Source organism: Polypterus senegalus, chromosome 7 (assembly GCF_016835505.1).
Source record: "Polypterus senegalus isolate Bchr_013 chromosome 7, ASM1683550v1, whole genome shotgun sequence".
Lineage (NCBI taxonomy): Eukaryota > Metazoa > Chordata > Cladistia > Polypteriformes > Polypteridae > Polypterus > Polypterus senegalus.
Window position 1 is genome coordinate 122,650,127 of NC_053160.1, and position 18,633 is coordinate 122,668,759.

The 18,633-nt window shown below is 37.0% G+C and overlaps 1 protein-coding gene across 1 annotated transcript in view; it reads right to left on the minus strand.

The window, feature by feature from the left end:
* LOC120532824 (nuclear factor NF-kappa-B p105 subunit-like) overlaps nucleotides 1-18,633 on the minus strand; it is a 145,462-nt gene that overhangs the window by 39,482 nt on the left and 87,347 nt on the right. Inside the window, exons 10-16 of the mRNA XM_039759228.1 lie at nucleotides 17,403-17,494; nucleotides 14,850-14,988; nucleotides 14,572-14,712; nucleotides 9,754-9,846; nucleotides 6,368-6,571; nucleotides 5,170-5,311; nucleotides 4,569-4,683 (exon numbers count right to left, since the gene is read on the minus strand). Coding sequence (XP_039615162.1) covers nucleotides 4,569-4,683; nucleotides 5,170-5,311; nucleotides 6,368-6,571; nucleotides 9,754-9,846; nucleotides 14,572-14,712; nucleotides 14,850-14,988; nucleotides 17,403-17,494 — 926 coding nt within the window. The remainder of the gene's footprint in view (nucleotides 1-4,568; nucleotides 4,684-5,169; nucleotides 5,312-6,367; nucleotides 6,572-9,753; nucleotides 9,847-14,571; nucleotides 14,713-14,849; nucleotides 14,989-17,402; nucleotides 17,495-18,633) is intronic.

Consider the following 18,633-nt stretch of genomic DNA (forward strand, 5'->3'; position numbering starts at 1 on the left):
GTTTCATTTCGAAATTCTACGCGTAATGGTCATAACTGGAAGCTATTTTTCTCCATATACTGTAATGGAGTTGAGCTGGATGGCCATGGGGGGGCGGAGATTCGTGTGACGTCATCACGCCTCCCACGTAATCACGTGAACTGACTATCAACGCAGTATGTAGAAAACCAGGAAGAGCTCAAAAAAGTGCTGAAGAAAACATGCATTATATAATTGAGAAGGCAGCGAAACAATAAGAAGCGAGCATATACAACCATATTCATGAGTGCTGCTACTTCAGAAACAAAGCACGGTGTAAACCTAAAGTTTAAATTAAGTTCATAGACAGGCTGCCGCTGGCGTTTGTAATTTAGTGCCTGCCCATATAAGGCCGGCCATCAGCGGCAATCCAATAGAAACACTGCCGCTAAATATTCACGGGTGAAAGACTGTGCTTATGCAGAGGAAGATGAGATGGTCAGGGTGGAGTTTGGCACACTGCGAGAGAAACTTTTAAGTGCCGGGTCTTAGCTAACATTACATACAGCCGTGGACATCACACGAGATGGCACCAGCACAGCTGGGAACCTTCGATGCATGAACACCAAGCGGCTCACGTGAACTGACGCAGTGAACAGACAAAAAGTAACAGTTCCAAAGTGCTTAACAAAAACCGAATTACACAATTGAGAAGGCAGCAAAAAAATATGAAGCGTGTGATACATACAAGCATATTCATAAGTGCAGCTACTGCGGAAACAATGCACACGGTGGAAAAAGTCAATGTCCCGCTAAAGGAAGACAGTGTAAAAAAAAAAAAAAACCCGTGCATGCAGTGTGTCACATCTCAGATGAAGAGGAAGACGAGCTGTTTATTGATGCAGTTAGAAACTAATCGATGAATGAAACCTCTTATCTTTACAACGAATGACAAACACGGAATGTAACTTGAACACAACACATCGTAAAAATACGACCCTGATTGAATGAAATAATGATAATCAAATCCTTGATGACAGCAACACTTAACACTCACAAAACAATTACTGTATATTGACAATCATGTTACGTTATTTTTAAAATGTTCCCTTTTCTTTTTCATAACTTCTTTAACACACTATTATTCCGCTGCGAATATATATACATATATACCCCGATCTACATACTCTCAAATAGACAAGCCACACGCCGTGGAGCAATTGTAGAGGCTTCGCCTCTAGCGCCGACATCCGAAGTTCGATTCCCGAGAATGGATGCACTGAGTATGTACGCTTTCCCGATTCATTTTACCCTCGATCTCCTTGGTTTGGGACATATGAAAAATATGCGGTTAGCGCAGAATCATGTTACGTTATTTTTAAAATGTTTCCTTTTCTTAGCACAAGCACAGCTGAGAAGCTTCGATGCATGTACTCCATAATGCGTTAAAAAAAAAAACGCATTTAATCACACTTTCAATTCCAAGCAAAGGAGAACTTTTGTCAATGCAGGATTTCCTGGTACATCGATTACACTGATGCACACATCACAGCTACAAAAATGTTAAGGGTCAGAATAAAGCACGTTCCTACGACTGATCGGAGGAAAATTTCATTTCAAAAGACTACCGACCAAAGCCTTGATAAAAGCATGGTTTTGTGCACACTGAAAAGCAAGCAAAATTAGATGCATTACAGAAAGCGGACTTTGTGGCTCTTACTGGGGATCATTGGACTTCCGTGACCGTTAGTAATTCTAATTACATCTAATTACAAAATGTTCAATAATCACACTGTTTTAGCCTAATGTACAAAATAATTTTGGCTAAGGTTACTCAGAGTTTAAAGATTAAGTTGGTCAAATTACCTTTTATGTTTCTGACTTATTTTTTTAAGAAGAAAAACTGCACTTTATGTTGAAATTTTGGTTATTATTATTTAAAGACAATACCATTCTGAAAATGTACTTAAAGTACTTAAGCTACCACTTTATTTTTAAGTCTGCCCAATATTAACCAGGGATGATATTTTTGTTTCTGTTTTGAATTCAAGTGCAGTTTAAAAGCATTTTTTTTTCCAGAAATTAAAAGAGCTTGAGTTTACAATATTCATGTCCATGTCTATTATTTGATTCTGTCGCCCACTAGAACCCTTTTAAATTAAAAAAAAACATTTGCGATTTGGGGCAAATTTTCATGTGTGATTACATACGATTAATCAAGATTATTACACAGCCTCTAATTAATTGGATTAATTTTTTTAATCGAATTCCACCCCTAATATATATATGTACATATATATGTAGATTTGTATATACAGGTATATGTGTATATACAGTATATATGTATATATGTATATGTGTACAGGTATATATGTGTGTGTATGTATATATATATATATATATATATATATATATATATATATATATATATATATATGTATATATATGTTTATATATGTATATATATATATATATATATATATATATATATATATATATATATATATATATATATATATATATATATATATATATATATATATATATATATATATACTGCTGAAAAAATTTAAAGAACACTTTGAAAACACATCAGATCTCAATGGAAAAAAAGAAATCCTCCTGGATATCTATACTGATATAGACTGGGTAATGTGTTAGGAACGAAAGGATGCCACATCGTTTGATGGAAATGAAAATGATCAACCTACAGAGCCCTGAATTCAAAGACGCCCCAAAAATCAGAGTAAAAAAATTATGTGGCAGGTTAGTCCATTTTGCCAAAATTTAATTGCAGCAACTCAAAATTGTACGCAGCACTTTGTATGGCCCCTGTGTTCTTGTATACATGCCAGACAACATCGGTGCATGCTTCTAATGAGATGACAGATGGTGTTGTGGGGGATCTCCTCCCAGATCTGGACCAGGGCATCACTGAGCTCCTGGACAGTCTGAGGTGCAACCTGGTGGCATTGGATGGACCAAAACATAATGTCCCAGAGGTGTTCTATTGGATTTAGGTCAGGAAGGTGTGGTGGCCAGTCAATGGTATCAATTCCTTCATCCTCCAGGAACTGCCTGCATACTCTCACCACATGAGGCCAGGAATTGTCGTGCACCAGGAGCCACTGTACCAGCATATGGTCTGACAATGGGTCCAAGGATTTCATCCTGATACCTAATGGCAGCCAAGGTGCCTTTGTCAAGCCTGTAGCGGTCTGTGTGACCCTCCATGGATATGCTTCCTCAGACAATCATTAACCCACCACCAAACTGCTCATGCTGAATGATGTTACAGGCAGCATAATGTTCTCCATGGCTTCTCCAGACCCTTTCACTTCTGTCACGTGCTCAGGGTGAACCTGTTCTCATCTGTAAAAAGCACAGGGCACCAGTGGTGCATCTGCCAATTCTGGTATTCTATGGCGAATGCCAATCGAGCTGCATGCTGCTGGGCAGTGAGCTCAGGGCCCATTAGAGGACATGGGGCCCTTGGGTCACCCTCATGAAGTCTTTCTGGTTGTTTGGTCAGAGACATTCACACCAGTGGCCTGCTGGAGGTCATTTTGTTGGGCTCTGGCAGTGCTCATCCTGTTCCTCCTTGCCCAAAGGAGCAGATACTGGTCCTGCTGATGGGTTATGGACCTTCTATGGCCCTCTCCAGCTCTCCTAGAGTAACTGCTTCACTCCTAGAATCTCCTCCATGCCCTTGAGACTGTGCAGGGAGACATAGCAAACCTTCTGGCAATGACACGTATTGATGTGCCATCCTGGAGAAGTTGGACTACCTGTGCAACCTCTGTAGGGTCCAGGTATCGCCTCATGCTACCAGTAGTGACACTGACTGTAGCCAAATGCAAAACTAGTGAAGAAACAGTCAGAAAAGATGAGGAGGGAAAAATGTCAGTGGCCTCCACCTGTTAAACCATTCCTGTTTTGGGGGTCATCTCATTGTTGCCCCTCTTGTGCATCTTTTGTTAATTTCATTAACACCACGGCAGCTGAAACTGATTAACAACCCCCTCTGCTACTTAACTGACCAGATTAATATCCCATAGGTTTCACTGACTTTATGCTATACTCTGATTAAAAAGTGTTCCTTTAATTCATAACAATGACAAAACAATTACATTGTCAATCATGTTACGTTATTTTTAAAATGTTTCCTTTTCTTTTTCATAACTTCTTTAACACACTACTTCTCCGCTGCGAAGCACGGGTATTCTGCTAGTATTCTATAAAAATGCACATGCAAGAAAGCAGCTAAAACATACATACTGTACTTCAAATGCTAAAATCTCGGTTTATTTAATCAATTTTGTGTTATTTTCGTATTATACAGCATGGCAATTAATTTTGCTTACAACTGCCAGCTGTAACATCTTCTTGTTAATAACACCTCACAAGGACAAGACTGGATGCGGCCCACAAGCTCTAAGTTGCCCATTCTTGATAATGGCTAAAATACAAAAGATGCGCCAGTTTGAAACCTCACTGTATCCTCAGTGATACAGCATTTTGTTTAAATGTTGCTATCTACATATTCGTGATGGACTTACCTGTCATATGACACAAGAAAGATACTTTCAAATTATTTTTTTTTATCATACCTGGTAGAGGTCATTCCTCATATTGATGACATCTTCACCAGGAATACCGGCTAACACATCTGCAAGATTTTTTACTGCCTCACTTTTGCTATGGATAACACCCAGGTGTAAGCCCCTGCATATTTTTCATTTAAAAAATAAACAAAAATAGTATCAGTTTTATGGTTTTAAGTAGACAATATTAATGCAAAATTATACAATAACACACAAATGTCTGAATGTTCTCTTTTAACTTGTCTGTGGTTTTACTAAAAGCTTAAGCTTCTTTCCCAGTAGAGAGGTTTGTTGGCATCAGTGGATTTCAGTAGTGGATATAAGCACACTATTAGATGCTTTGATTAATCAGATGTTTTTTTTTGTTAAGCCATAAAAACTTTTCAAGCTTCTTATGAATACGACCTAATGTTGTTGGAATAAATCTTCTGTTTATATTCTTTGTTGGGTCAAAATGTACCCTGAAACATTTCCTAAATGTCTTATATAAAATGACTCCTATCTGAAGTGATGTAGAAGTATAAAAAGAGAGCCACTAATTTGAATTGTAAACTGCATAAAATAAGTTATAGAACTTTAAAATGAATGCAAGTAAATTATCACTTACGTATCTCCATTTTCATCCTGAGTAGCTATGAGAGGTCTCTGAACAGCCAGTAACTCTTTTATATCCCCTGTGATAGCATAATTGAAAAGAGCACAAGCATGATGCAGTGCAAGCTGAGCTTCCTTTTCAGTGAACTGCAGGTCTAAAATAAAGAGATACCATATTAAAAACCACTCTGGTCTGAACACAGATACTCTTCCATGCAGTGTGTCACACTTTGAGAAGACAGCTCAAGCAACACCACTTTTTTTTTCACAGGAAGAGGATTTGTTTATTTTCCTATCTGACTGTTTTAGCCAGAAAAGCTATTTTTCAAAACGCTGATATTAGAATTCAGGCATTCTGTGACAGAAAGTCCAAGTCACATGTGTCGTAAGTGGTAAAACTAGTTTAAAAAAAAAACAAAAACATGTCTGATATTTGTTTCTCAATTGTATGGATAATTTTGGAAGTTTCCATATGTCTCTCTCATGAGGACATGTAAACACTATTATTAGCATTTAGAGCTGTGGCCAGACAGAGATGGGTCAACAATCACAAATTCAGTACAGATAATAGGCCTGGAATTGAAGGAGGAGGAGAAGAAAATCAATGCCAGTGTGTCAAAACATGCAAGTACTAAAATGTATAAACTAGAGGAAATTCAATTGGTTAAAAGAGTATAAATCTTACAAAAGCATTTAAAATCTGGTTTTGAATGAATGTTTTCTTGGGAAATTCTTTAGGCCAGAATTAAGGAGGGGAGGTGTATTTTTAGCCCCCTTTATATGAGAAAGAGAAAAGGGAAACTAAGCTAACTTAGATTTGTGCTTTTTATGTATTTTCCTCCATCTTTATATAGCTGTATGTATCCATCTTCTATTTTCACCATGTTATGAACAACCTGTTTCATTTCCCTAATCACAGCGAGCATGTTTGGATTATTTATTGTTGAATATTCTACAGCAATGTCCAAATCACAAACAGAGAACGAGAAGGTTCATCTGTGTGGATGGTGAATAGTTTATGAATCTTGTTTATGACGTTTATTTAATGGATGTCTTTATATCATTTTGTTTTTCTTTTTCAATGTTCAAATATTGTAGTCTGAGTGCAGGCAGAATGTGTTTCCGGAGACCTGGACAAAGTACATAATGCATAACAAATACTTTCTACTTTGGAGAAAGCACAGACAATATTTTGTTCTATAGTAACTTACCAGGAGTAACAGCATCTTCTGTTATCACTTTTTCAGATTCTTGCAAATGTTTCACATCATCATCTGATGTATTCTCCTCTTTTAAAGTTGCAGCACCAGGTTCTAATGTTTTTTGACAAGAAATCACTGAATTGCCTGGTGGCCACCTGTCCTCATCCAGATCACTGTCATCATCACTGTCAATGTTAGGTGGACCTCGTGCTGCTGTAATATTGACAATGTTTAAAAAACAAACAAAAATAAATGGGCTTACTTAAAGTAACAGACAACTGGGCTAACTTAAGATCATATTACAGTAATGGCAAATGGTTGAAAATACAAATCAGAATAACAGAAATAATAATAAAAGCAAATTAACATTTTTGTACTTCTTTTGTACTTTTTTTTTAAGGTTTACAGACCAGGACACTATTGTAGTAAATTAAACCAAACGGCAGGCCTGTAAGAAGGCATCTCCTCAGTGTGAGTCTATTTAAACACACACTGCAGCTCCATTTGAGACATTCACATTCATTTATCTGAATCCACCGTCTCATATCATCTGTACTTCCCCAGACCAAGTGTTTGAGTGCTGGATAAATCAATAGTTTAAACTCAAAATACACTTTTGGCCAGAAGACGTTTGTGGATTATTTTTGGAACAAAAATGTCTAGACTTCTTCAAAATACAGGCCTCAACGTGAGTCTATCTAGGCAGAACTTATGATGAAAGACATAAAGTCCATATGCAACTGTATTTGCTACATCCACTAACACTAACATCTAAACCTAGCCTGAATATAATCCCCAATATACATTGAAAAAAATTTATGCAAACATAATTTAATCTAAAAAATGGAAACAGATTTTTTAAATTTACCGTATATCTTCTAGTAGTGGCCGGCTTGTTATTGATGCCCGTTTCCAATAAACGCCGGATTTGAAGAGATATTGCGACAAATAGACGCCGGTCTGTAGTAAACGCCAATCTCCAATGACCCACCGCCTTTTTTCGTACGCTAATCCTATTTTCGTACCACCTGGGCTACCGCCCTCCTGCAGTGAATCATACGGTAAGTACCTTTTCGTGTCAAAAATGTTTTGTCGCCGGATGCTATCGAGGAAGGGAGAAAGTCAAAAAGAAATTTCTTTCTGTACATTTTTCCCTTTCGTCTCCACGTCAATCATAACCCCACAGGGAGGGCAGAGGTGGGTGGAAGGGGCGGAAAGAAAACATGAAAATGCCATCTTCGACACATTAATCCTCTCCTTTGACCAGGGAAGAAGGGGCTGTATTGTGGCCGGACAGACAGTACATGATCACGTGAAAAACTCTGCGCCCTCTTCCTCGGTGACCTGTTACCCTTTACCTCCACTGACACTTTTGCCTTCGGAAGGGTCGTGTGGGTGTCTGTTCGTGTCACTGTGTTCTTGTGGGCCCATGTTTGTAGTGTGAGCGATGGGAAGGAAACTGTCATTTGATTTAGCATTCAAACTCCATGCGGTAACATATGCAAAAGAACATTCGGGCGAAGAAGCTGCACGGCATTTTGGGGTGGATCCAAAACGTATCCGAGAATGGTGCAAGCAGATGACTGATATTGAGAAAAAGTGGCAGAAAAAGGTGCCGGAAGTAAACGATTGCCTGCTGGATGAGCTAAGAAAGTGAGCGAAGAATTAGATGAACTGGTGTTAACATGGATTATTGAACAAAGACTGAAAGGTGCGCGTGTCTCCAGGAAAATGGTCCGCACGAAAGCGAAGAGGATTTTTGATACGGAGATTGATGATGCTTCAAAAGGAAAAGAAACGTTCGTAGCCAGTGCTGGCTGGCTTGACAAATTTATGAAACGCCATCATTTATCATTCCGTCGGAAGACATTGCTGGCGCAGAAGGATCCAGAACAAGTTATTGACAAGCTTGTCTTTTTTTTGATGTGGGTTGCCAATTAGCGAAATGCAGATGGAGTGAAGGACTGCAAAATCATTGGAATGGACGAGACATCTGCTTGGTTCGACATGCCTGGTTCTACAACAGTCGAACCAACTGGCAATAGGAGTGTTACATTAAAAACTTCTGGTAACGAGAAATCTCATTTCACTGTCACATTGGCAGCAAAAGCAGATGGCACAAAATTGAAGCCGTTTATTGTATTTCGGGGTGCAAAGCGAGAAGCGGCAAGACTACAGGATGTCCAAGAAGCTGTGGTAGCAACCTCAACAAACGGATGGATGAATCAGGAATTAACAATAATGTGGTTGCAGAAAGTTTGTGGTGTTTTCTGTTTCCGAAAGAGATTTCTTGTTTGGGACGCTTACCGCTGTCACATCAGTGAGGAAACGAAACAAGAACTGAAGAAATATAAAATGTCAACGGCAGTTATCCCTGGTGGTTGCACCAAGTATGTCCAACCTGCTGATGTTGTTTGGAACAAGCCCCTCAAAGACAAGTTTCGAGAGTTGTATGATAATTGGATGGCAGGGGAAGAAGATAAGGGATTTACAGTTGGCGGATATTTGAAAGTGCTGGCACTACATTTGTTAGTAACGTGGATAACAACAGCTTGGCAAGAAATCACCCTAGAAATGATAAGAAAATCCTTCAAGGATTGTGGAATCATAAATACATGCGATGGATCGGAGGACGACTTTATCCACTGCTTTAAGAAGGGCCAGCCATGCCATGCTGGGAGTGCAAAACTGATTACTGCGCGACAACAAGCAATGGGAGTACCTGTATTGCCATCACAAGAAGAGGAAGATGAAGAAGAACTCTGCGATGTCTTGCAATACAAGTAGTATGGATACACTTTGTCTGCTGAGCATCATGTGAGCATAACTGAGCTGATGGTTCTTCTCTCTCTTCGCGCATGCGTCTCTCTCTCTCTCTCCTTATCTCTCTCGCTCGCGCACACGTCTCTCTCTCTCTCTCTCTCCTTATCTCTCTCGCTCGTGTCTCTCTCTCTCTCCCTCCTTATCTCTCTCGCTCGCGCACCTCTCTCTCTCTCTCTCTCTCTCGAGGGCAATCGTCTCCTATTCTCTGTCTGCATGTCCACGATATTTTTGGATACGCTTATACAGCGAACTGCTACAGCGAAACAATGAAATCACAAGCGCACAAACGCGTAGATCCTCACGCTACGGGAGAACAAGGAACACTGAGTGTGCTGAAGGGCTGGCAGCGTCAGCTTGGGTAAATCCCCAAGTCGAGGCGGATCGGGAAACGCGTCACGCATAACCACAGCCTGGCTCGTGGCTTGTTACGTGAGCCAATACTTGCATTTAGATCCAAATTTTTTGCTCATACTTTCCTCTTATCTTGAATTTCTCGTATACAGAGGTGATCATATCTAGAGGTTCCACTGTACTTCATTTATTGAAAAACAAATAGAACCCGTTGGCCTTACCATGTTTTAGTCCAGGACCACTTCCACCTGAGCCTGGAGGAAAATAACCAGTTCCGAAATTATTGTAGTTTGGGAATCCTTGGAAATTAAATCCTAAAACAAGAAAATGATGACTTAAAATTTCTTTTAATTTTAAAATAAAAATGGTACTCAATTATAAATATTTGAATATATTACATAATATACTTAGAGATCATATTAGGCAGCAAAAGTGTTGAAAACCTCACCCTGTCACTGTTTATGCATGGTCTAAAGCTTCTCTCTGTGTCCAGAAAGACTTTCTCAGAGCACTCCATTTACATTGGATGGCAATTGTAATTTTGTCTGTTGTAAGTGAGCAGTGGGAATATTTGTGAGTGTAGTTTTACTGAAAATAATAAAATTCAGAACTCACAGAGTTCAGGCGTTTGTTTTTACTTAATTCCACAACCTCTATTCTTATCCATTTTAATACAATGTGTAACTGAAATGACCAACCCTTTTACAGAAGGAACTGTGATGTTCATCACCAAATGGTTGACTTTGTTAAATAATGTACAGTATGTTAACAATTTCAGCTGTTTTCATTTTCCTCCATGGAGTGTATCAGGAATAAAATGGGAGAAATTCTAAATTTTAAACCACATCAGAATACTGATTTAAGTTTATTATCAGGTGTACACAATATAATGAGATTTATGAACGTCTTCCACAGACTAATGACAGTGGACCAATCGAAATACTTATAGCCAGCATTTAATGATTACTCATTTAACCTATTAGAAATACAGAGATAGTTTACCTAAAACAGAAGCAGATAATCAAACTAAGTTGAGTGAGAAACCACTGGGAGCAAAAAACAAGTCACGTTCCAGCATATTAGCAGCTCAAGAGCCTGAATGTACAGCCTATGAGCTTATGAGAAGGTGGGAAAACCACACACTTTGAAAGACAGTGTTGTTAAATTTGTTCCGACTTGGCTTCAGTTTCTTAAAATCCCACTGCAGTCAGTGCATGGCCACAACTCGCAGCACCAATGCTGCCACAGGGCATGTAAGAGGTCAATTCTGAGCTGATACTAGTACTTGGTGCTCAGCAGCATGTCTGTTGAGACTGAAAACTTCTGGAGGATCAAGGAAAATAATATTATACACCTCTCTGATTATATGCTATGGAAAACATGTATTAGTACAGTTTCAAATTCTCAAAATGAGTATGTATTGATAAACCAATATTTTGACAATATTACAAAGTGTGAACTCTGTCTACTTACTGAAAATTGGCTTAGTAAACCTGACAATATTCCTATAGGTGATGCAATAGCCAATGCATTACCCTTCCTTCATATATCAAGAAATCTTTGTTGAAGAGGAGGCCTTAAAATAAACTTATGTCAGAAACTGTATATTTCTTCTACAATGTAGGTAACTTCACATTTTGAGGTGGTTATAATAGACATTAAAACAGAATCTGCCAGTTTCTTGGGATTAATAAAGTGTACCTAATCTAATCAGTTTATAGAAATAATTTACTGAACACCATGGTCATCTGAGTTACTCACATGTGAATTTACTGTAGCAGCTTTTCATCTGACCGAGCTATAAATTATAGTTATGTAGTGCAGTTGATACAGTATATAATGTTAATATTCACATAGATATGGAAGCAAGCACTAGCAAATGGTTTTCATACTTGTATAAGTAAGGCTTTTCTAAATTGTTAAAGGTCTAAATCATTATCATAATCATACATTTCATGGACATCTTGACTGCAACTCTGCATCAAAATTTTGGGAAAATATGAGGATCCTAATTGAGAATACAGAACAACTGACATATAAGTATACTATGGCTCTGTCAGAGGCCATAGATTCTGTAGCTTCTTCAAACAAAATTAAATGGAGCACTGCATCATTACCAGATAAATAAAAAAGTTTCATAGGTAGGAAGGATACAGATAAATTAATTCATCCTTTAGTTTACAGGAATAATTCTGTTTATAGCTTTCAGTTAATTAAAAAAATGCTGCAAGAAGCATTCGCTCTATCACATGGTTCCTGCTCTTAAGTCTTTACGCTGGCTTCCAAGTTTATTAAATCCAAATTTGTATACATAAAGATGTAAATGGCCTTCAGCTTCCTTGCTTACCTGAGTTGTCACAATTCCAAAATTTTTGTAGTCAATCCTAATACAAGTGAAATTTCACAACACTTGGTACTCATTTGATACCATGGCAACAACAGAAATCCCATTCAAATAAACTTATTCGAAAAAAAAAAAACATGAACAAATAAAATTTAAACAATGGCAGACTGCCTTCAAGTAAGTAGAAAGTTTCCTTTCATTAGAAGTACTATGTTTTTCAAGTATAAAATATTTTCTCTTTATTCTGTAACAGAGTATAAAATATAAAAATACCTAACAATAAAAACAGCTTGAAAATGGTGGCAGACTTCATGTAGTTACTCAACTACTATTTAAATAAACTAGTACTGACATTAATAAATATTAAAATGTAATGAACTTTCTATTACACAACTTTCCATGCAGAACAATACAAGCGCCATGAAGAAATAAACAACCATATGGAACAAAATAAGGTCACCAACTAACGGATTATGTTATAATCTCTCACTGTAATCACCATTATCAAATTGTGCAATCAACGGTGCTTAAAAACACATCAGAACCTTTAAAAGTTGATTTTCTCACTTGTTACTTGTGTGATAATGTAGGCATTATTATAAAAAAAAATCTGGAGAACACTGTTAAGAAAATTAAAAACAGCAAAAAGTTACATTTTCATCAAACTGGGGCTTTGTGTGGGCGTCCAAGCTATACCTTTTTTATAAACACAGTGTAGACAGAAGTCAAAATTTATTGATGTGGTGACAAACAATTGTTGTCTTGAAAAATCCACTTAAAAGACTATCGTTATATTGCGTTGAAACTTGACTAAATGGCAAGGACGTTTCAATAAACAATATCTTAAAAGAGTAGTATAATTTAGCACTTAACCATATTAAACAAATAAAACATACCATTCATAAACTCATTATTGTCAGATATATTGAAATATAATGAAATAAACAGTAGTTACCTCAGGCACAAATAATGACAAGAACTGTTATTCTGGATAAAAATACTTTTATAACACATCATGATACTATTTGTTAGTGTAATGTTAAATTAACCTGAAATATGCCCAATATAAAAATCAAGATGTCAGTCCTTCAGGTGTTTAGCCAGGTTTGATGTCTTTCCTCTTTGGTTTGTATTGGTTGGAGTCACACAAGTTTACAGACTTGTTTGTCAGAATGAACAATGTTGCCCTGAGCATCAGCCTCGAAGGCAAAGCATTTCTAGACTTCACTCTACTCAAAGATCACGCTACTGGAGGGACCATGATGACTCAGCTTACGATTTGACGATTATATTCTGTGTTGTTATATTTTACCATACCTACATAGGGAGAGATTTGCACTGCCAAAGAATGGTGGTGTGCATTGGTCAAGTATGTAAATAAGATTTAAATTGTAATCTTCATATGTGATAATAAATATTTTTTTTAATAGCAATGTCTTTGATTTTGAAAGAGCCAATGACACTGTACACCTGTATACCATTACTAAGTTTGTAATGCCAATCAACACTTGACATTTCACACTTTTCCACAGAGTGTTGTGTGCACACACGTTAAAAAATATTGAGGAAATAAATAAAAAACCTATGTGATAGAGTCAAGGCACAATGAAATGGAATAAAGTGGCAAAAACCAATTACTGATTTATTTTTATAGCACATGTCGAGCCACTGTTGCAGAGAATATGGTATGGCCGAAAATGGTGGTTTTGACTTAAGTCAAAGTAATTACCATTTTTTACTGACAGAGATTCACTTAAATCCACAATATGATGAGGTAGGCTTTGATGTAATACATTGTTGTGATTCCCAGTAATTTTAAATCAACTTGGAATGATTATTCATAATCTTTATAACACCACCAAAATCCAGCTACTGGTGCTATCTCTTGTAAGACGAAATCATGAAGCAATATGTGCTGTAATTCTTTATAATCACCTTCTCGCTGCTATAGAAGCTTTTTGCAGCCCGCGCCTCTAATGTTTTGCCTTTCGAGTGTTACAATTGTGATGCTGTAACATCACTACTGTCAGCCATTTCCATACATAATTTCTCCTTATGTTTTTTTCACATGCTGGTGCATATTCCCAAGTAATTACTCTACTTGCTGTCAGACAATGAGTGCAGTACCGCACTTTTACTCGGTAGTGAAAGAAGTGAACAAAGTACTGATACTGTTTTTTTTTTTTTTAATTGTTCAGTAACATTTTCTGAATTCTGGTATTTATTTGGTACCAAAATATTGTTTTTTTACAAAATCCTCACTTATCATTACATACATACTAGTGCATAGATTATGTTCAAGATGGCAGTGTGCTAAAAATTCCAAAAATTAATAAAACAGTGTAAGGTTGGTCTTTTGTCTTATTTTACTAGTTTTTATCCACCTACTCAAGTGCATCTGCTGACCCACTTCATTTAGTGTCGTATGCAAATATAACAAATTGTATGTCAGAAGTGATGAAATGTACTGCACTTCCATCAGAGCACTGCACCAAAAATTAAAGGAAATTTTTAACTGTAGCATAGCAAATTATTTAATGATGAAAGTATTGTTCAATTAAAGAAATGAATGGTTTAGAAAAAATATTACACAAAGTCCTATTATTTATTTAAAATAAAAGGGAGTAAGAGTCTGCAAAAAACATGAAAATGATTACTTTTTTTAGTAAAGTGGATTCTTTTTGAATGTGCTTACCCCCTCCAGGGCCACCAGTGTTGCCGCCTCCTCCTCCACCACCACCTCCTCTATAAATTCCTCCTGATCCAGCCCCTGGTGGTCCATAATCTGGGAAACTGGGTAGAGTCTTCTGTCTCTTCCTCTGGACCTCCTCCTTGTCTATGAAAGGAAAACAATGTTTTCATGAGGCTGTTATTACCTTAACTTCTTTCTGTTTAACCAATATACCTAAGTATATAGTATATATTTATATTTTCAGTAGCTAGTCATACTTTTTAACACTGAGTGAATTTTACCTATTATCTGGGGATGGTATGTGAAGGGTTTTGGTTCACTTGTTTCATTGTCAGATTTTCTTTTTAGCTGGACAAATACCGATGTTGGCTTTTGTAAATTGAGGTCTCTGTATTTTGGAGTCTTGAAGACAATAGCAAACTATAAAGATAAAACAACAGTTAAGTCTCTTCTCATAAATAAATGTTCAAGGTAAGTAGCCCAGATATATATACACTACTATGAATTTTCACTATATATAGATGTAGCTTTCAAAAATAATCAAGGATTTCTATGCTACTTAACTTTACTTCAGATATTAAAGTTCAAGAGATGGACTGGTACGATGTTTAGACCTGCTTTATCTTGTACTTAACATTGAAAAATAACTACGTATAAAAACATCTTTTACAGTGGATCTAATTAGTATAGTATGGGCCAATTACTTTTCCTATTCTCTGTCCCTTTAAAATGTTTTATTATCTTATACAATAAAAATGCATGAAGTGAACTGCAAAGTTTAAAAAAAAATCTTAGGTTAACTGAAATGATCTCACATACACACAAATGCTCAATGCCAAAGAAAAAATGATGTTCAATGTCACAAAAAAGGCTCTAGATTGGAGTGCAAAACAGGAAAGTGTTTATCTGGAAAGAGTAAGGACCCAGAGTAGTGAGCAGGTGGACAAGCCACACCACTGAGCAGACAGGTACAGGGGGTTGCTGCATGATATTTATTGTGCCTATAAAAAGAATTTACCCCCTTGAAAGTTGTCACATTTTCTTGTTTTACAACACTGAAGCACATTGGATTTAATTTGGGCTTTCTGACACTCTTTAACAGAACAAGATTCTTTAATACTAAAGTGAAAAAAAGATCTCTGTAAAGTGGTCCTCTACCCTCACAAGTCTCCCAATTCGTGCTGCAGCAAAGCAAGACACAGCATGATGCTGCAACCACCATATTTGAAGGTGGGAATGGTATGTTTTTGATAATGTGCAGTGTCTGGAATAGGAAAAAATGGCATTTAGTCCAATAGCCTAAAAGCTCAATGTATATCTCATTAGAACATAGACCCTTTTGCCTGCTGACTTCAGAGGCTTCCATGTACATTCTGACAAGCTCTACTTTAAAAAAAAAACAAAACATCTAAACAGTGGCTTTCTCTTTTTCTCGTAATCCTGCAACTGCTTAATTGAATATACAACTTGCACAATATCATCTGCTGTAGCTTGGAACTCCTTAAGAGGTATCAAGGGTCTCTTGGTAGCTTCACTCCTCAGTTTTCTTCTTGTGCAATGACTGTTTTTATGGACTGCCTGCTCTATGCAGATTTTCAACTGTGCCATACTCCTTCCATTTTTTGCTGACTAATTTAAATGTACTTTATGAGATATTCAGATTTCTCAAATGCACAAGTCAGAGTACAAGAAAATATCCATCTCGAGATGCTTGGAGTGTTCTTTTGTCTTCATTGTGTAGGTCAGTCCATGGTACTGATTAACCACAAGTCGGACCTTCCTGATATAGTCAGATGCATTTATGCTACAAGTCAACTAAAACCCATCAACTACAGACAGGTTATCTCTATTTAACTAATTGTGTAACTTAGGTGTGTCACATTAAAGGGGGTGAATACTTAATGTGATAACTTCTTCTGTGCTTTATATTTGTAATTAAATCAGATCACCTGTCAGAAAATGTTTTTCATTGTTTATCAGTGTCAAAAAAGCCACATTGATTCAATCTTGTATAACAATAAAATGTGAAAAATTCCAAGGGAGTGAATACTTTTATAAACATTGTAGCTTGTCTGTCTTATTTGCCACTTTCAACTGCTCTCAATTGGCTGTGTTTATTTGTAATAATGTTTTGTCCTTTTTGGTATGATTTTAGGTTTGGAAAGTCTAGGAGAGATACTCCTATATATTTAACCACATATAAAGTTTTGTATGTTATGCTATTAAATATATATAATCTATCAACTGTTAAATTTGTAAGAGTCGATGTCCAGTTTTATAACAAATTCTATGGACAGATGAGCCAACAACTGGTGTGGGTGCTGGAGGGAAAAAAAAACCAAAAAAAAAAACCTCTAAAGGTTCTGAGGCCGAAAGACTGCCTTGCATATCTGAGAATTAACAAAACTTAAATGTGACAGAACTGTTTAGAATGAGCAACACATGAAGAAATCCTTGAAGTTTCAGAACTGCAGATATGTTCTTAGCGATAACGTCCTTCAAACATTCCAACATCAAAGGCGGTTGTATGTCAGTTTGAAAAATGTGAATTACAGCATAACTACTGTAGTCCTATTTTTGAACTTTGCAGCTAAGGGCTTTAGTGTTTTTAATTGTTTGAACAAAATAATATATCTAAATATAAATAGAAGTTGGCTACTGACAATCAACTGATTTCAACTGAACACATTAAGCACTTAAGCCACCCAGGACTGAAGTTACCCCGGCTCATATACAGTTTTATTATATCTATTACATATATACCTTTAGCTAACTATAGATTTTTTTTTTAAATTTGCATTTTAATGCAGTTATTTTTGTTTCAAAAGACAGACCTGCCTGTGAACGTCTGTAGGAGAGAAGTCCCCGAATGCTTCCCAAAAACCTCCAGTTTCATCTTCTTCATAGAATCGTACTTGGATATCATCTATTTGAAAATAATAGATTTTTTTTCTTTAGGTGACTGGAGTTTTAGCACACCTTCTGTTTTTATCTAAAACCCAAATAATGTAAGTAAATTTTTAAAACTATTCAATATATTTTCATACTACAGGGGAAGTCCCACACTGGAAACTGACTTTGACATACTTCCCTGATGCAAATCATCCACCACAATGTATCACTGAACTAGTTTTAACACTGACAATAGTTAACTTCCTGAAAATCTTCATTTGAGAAATTTGCACTTTAGGCTGTAATGCAACCTGCAAGTCTTTATGTCAGTCAGTAACTCAGAAATGAGTGGTCATTAATACAGTATGTGATTAATGAAATAAAGTCTTTTTAGTGAAATACCAATGTAGATGGTCTTGGCAAGTAAACATCCAAATTAGTATGAATGAATCAGGATACTAATCTTCTATGCAGTCACAATTAGAATTAATAATGTCTCTCCTAACATTTTTTTAACCAAATATATACTGCTCAAAAGAATTAAAGGAACACTTTTTAATCGGAGTATAGCATAAAGTCAGTGAAACTTATGGGATATTAATCTGGTCAGTTAAGTAGCAGGGGGGTTGTTAATCAGTTTCAGCTGCTGTGGTGTTAATGAAATTAACAACAGATGCACTAGAGGGGCAACAATGAGATGACCCCCAAAACAGGAATGGTTTAACAGGTGGAGGCCACTGACATTTTTCCCTCCTCATCTTTTCTGACTGTTTCTTCACTAGTTTTGCATTTGGCTACAGTCAGTGTCACTACTGGTAGCCTGAGGCGATACCTGGACCCTACAGAGGTTGCACAGGTAGTCCAACTTCTCCAGGATGGCACATCAATACGTGTCATTGCCAGAAGGTTTGCTGTGTCTCCCTGCACAGTCTCAAGGGCATGGAGGAGATTCTAGGAGACAAGCAGTTACTCTAGGAGAGCTGGAGAGGGCCATAGAAGGTCCATAACCCATCAGCAGGACCAGTATCTGCTCCTTTGGGCAAGGAGGAACAGGATGAGCACTGCCAGAGCCCTACAAAATGACCTCCAGCAGGCCACTGGTGTGAATGTCTCTGACCAAACAACCAGAAAGACTTCATGAGGGTGACCCAAGAGCCCCATGTCCTCTAATGG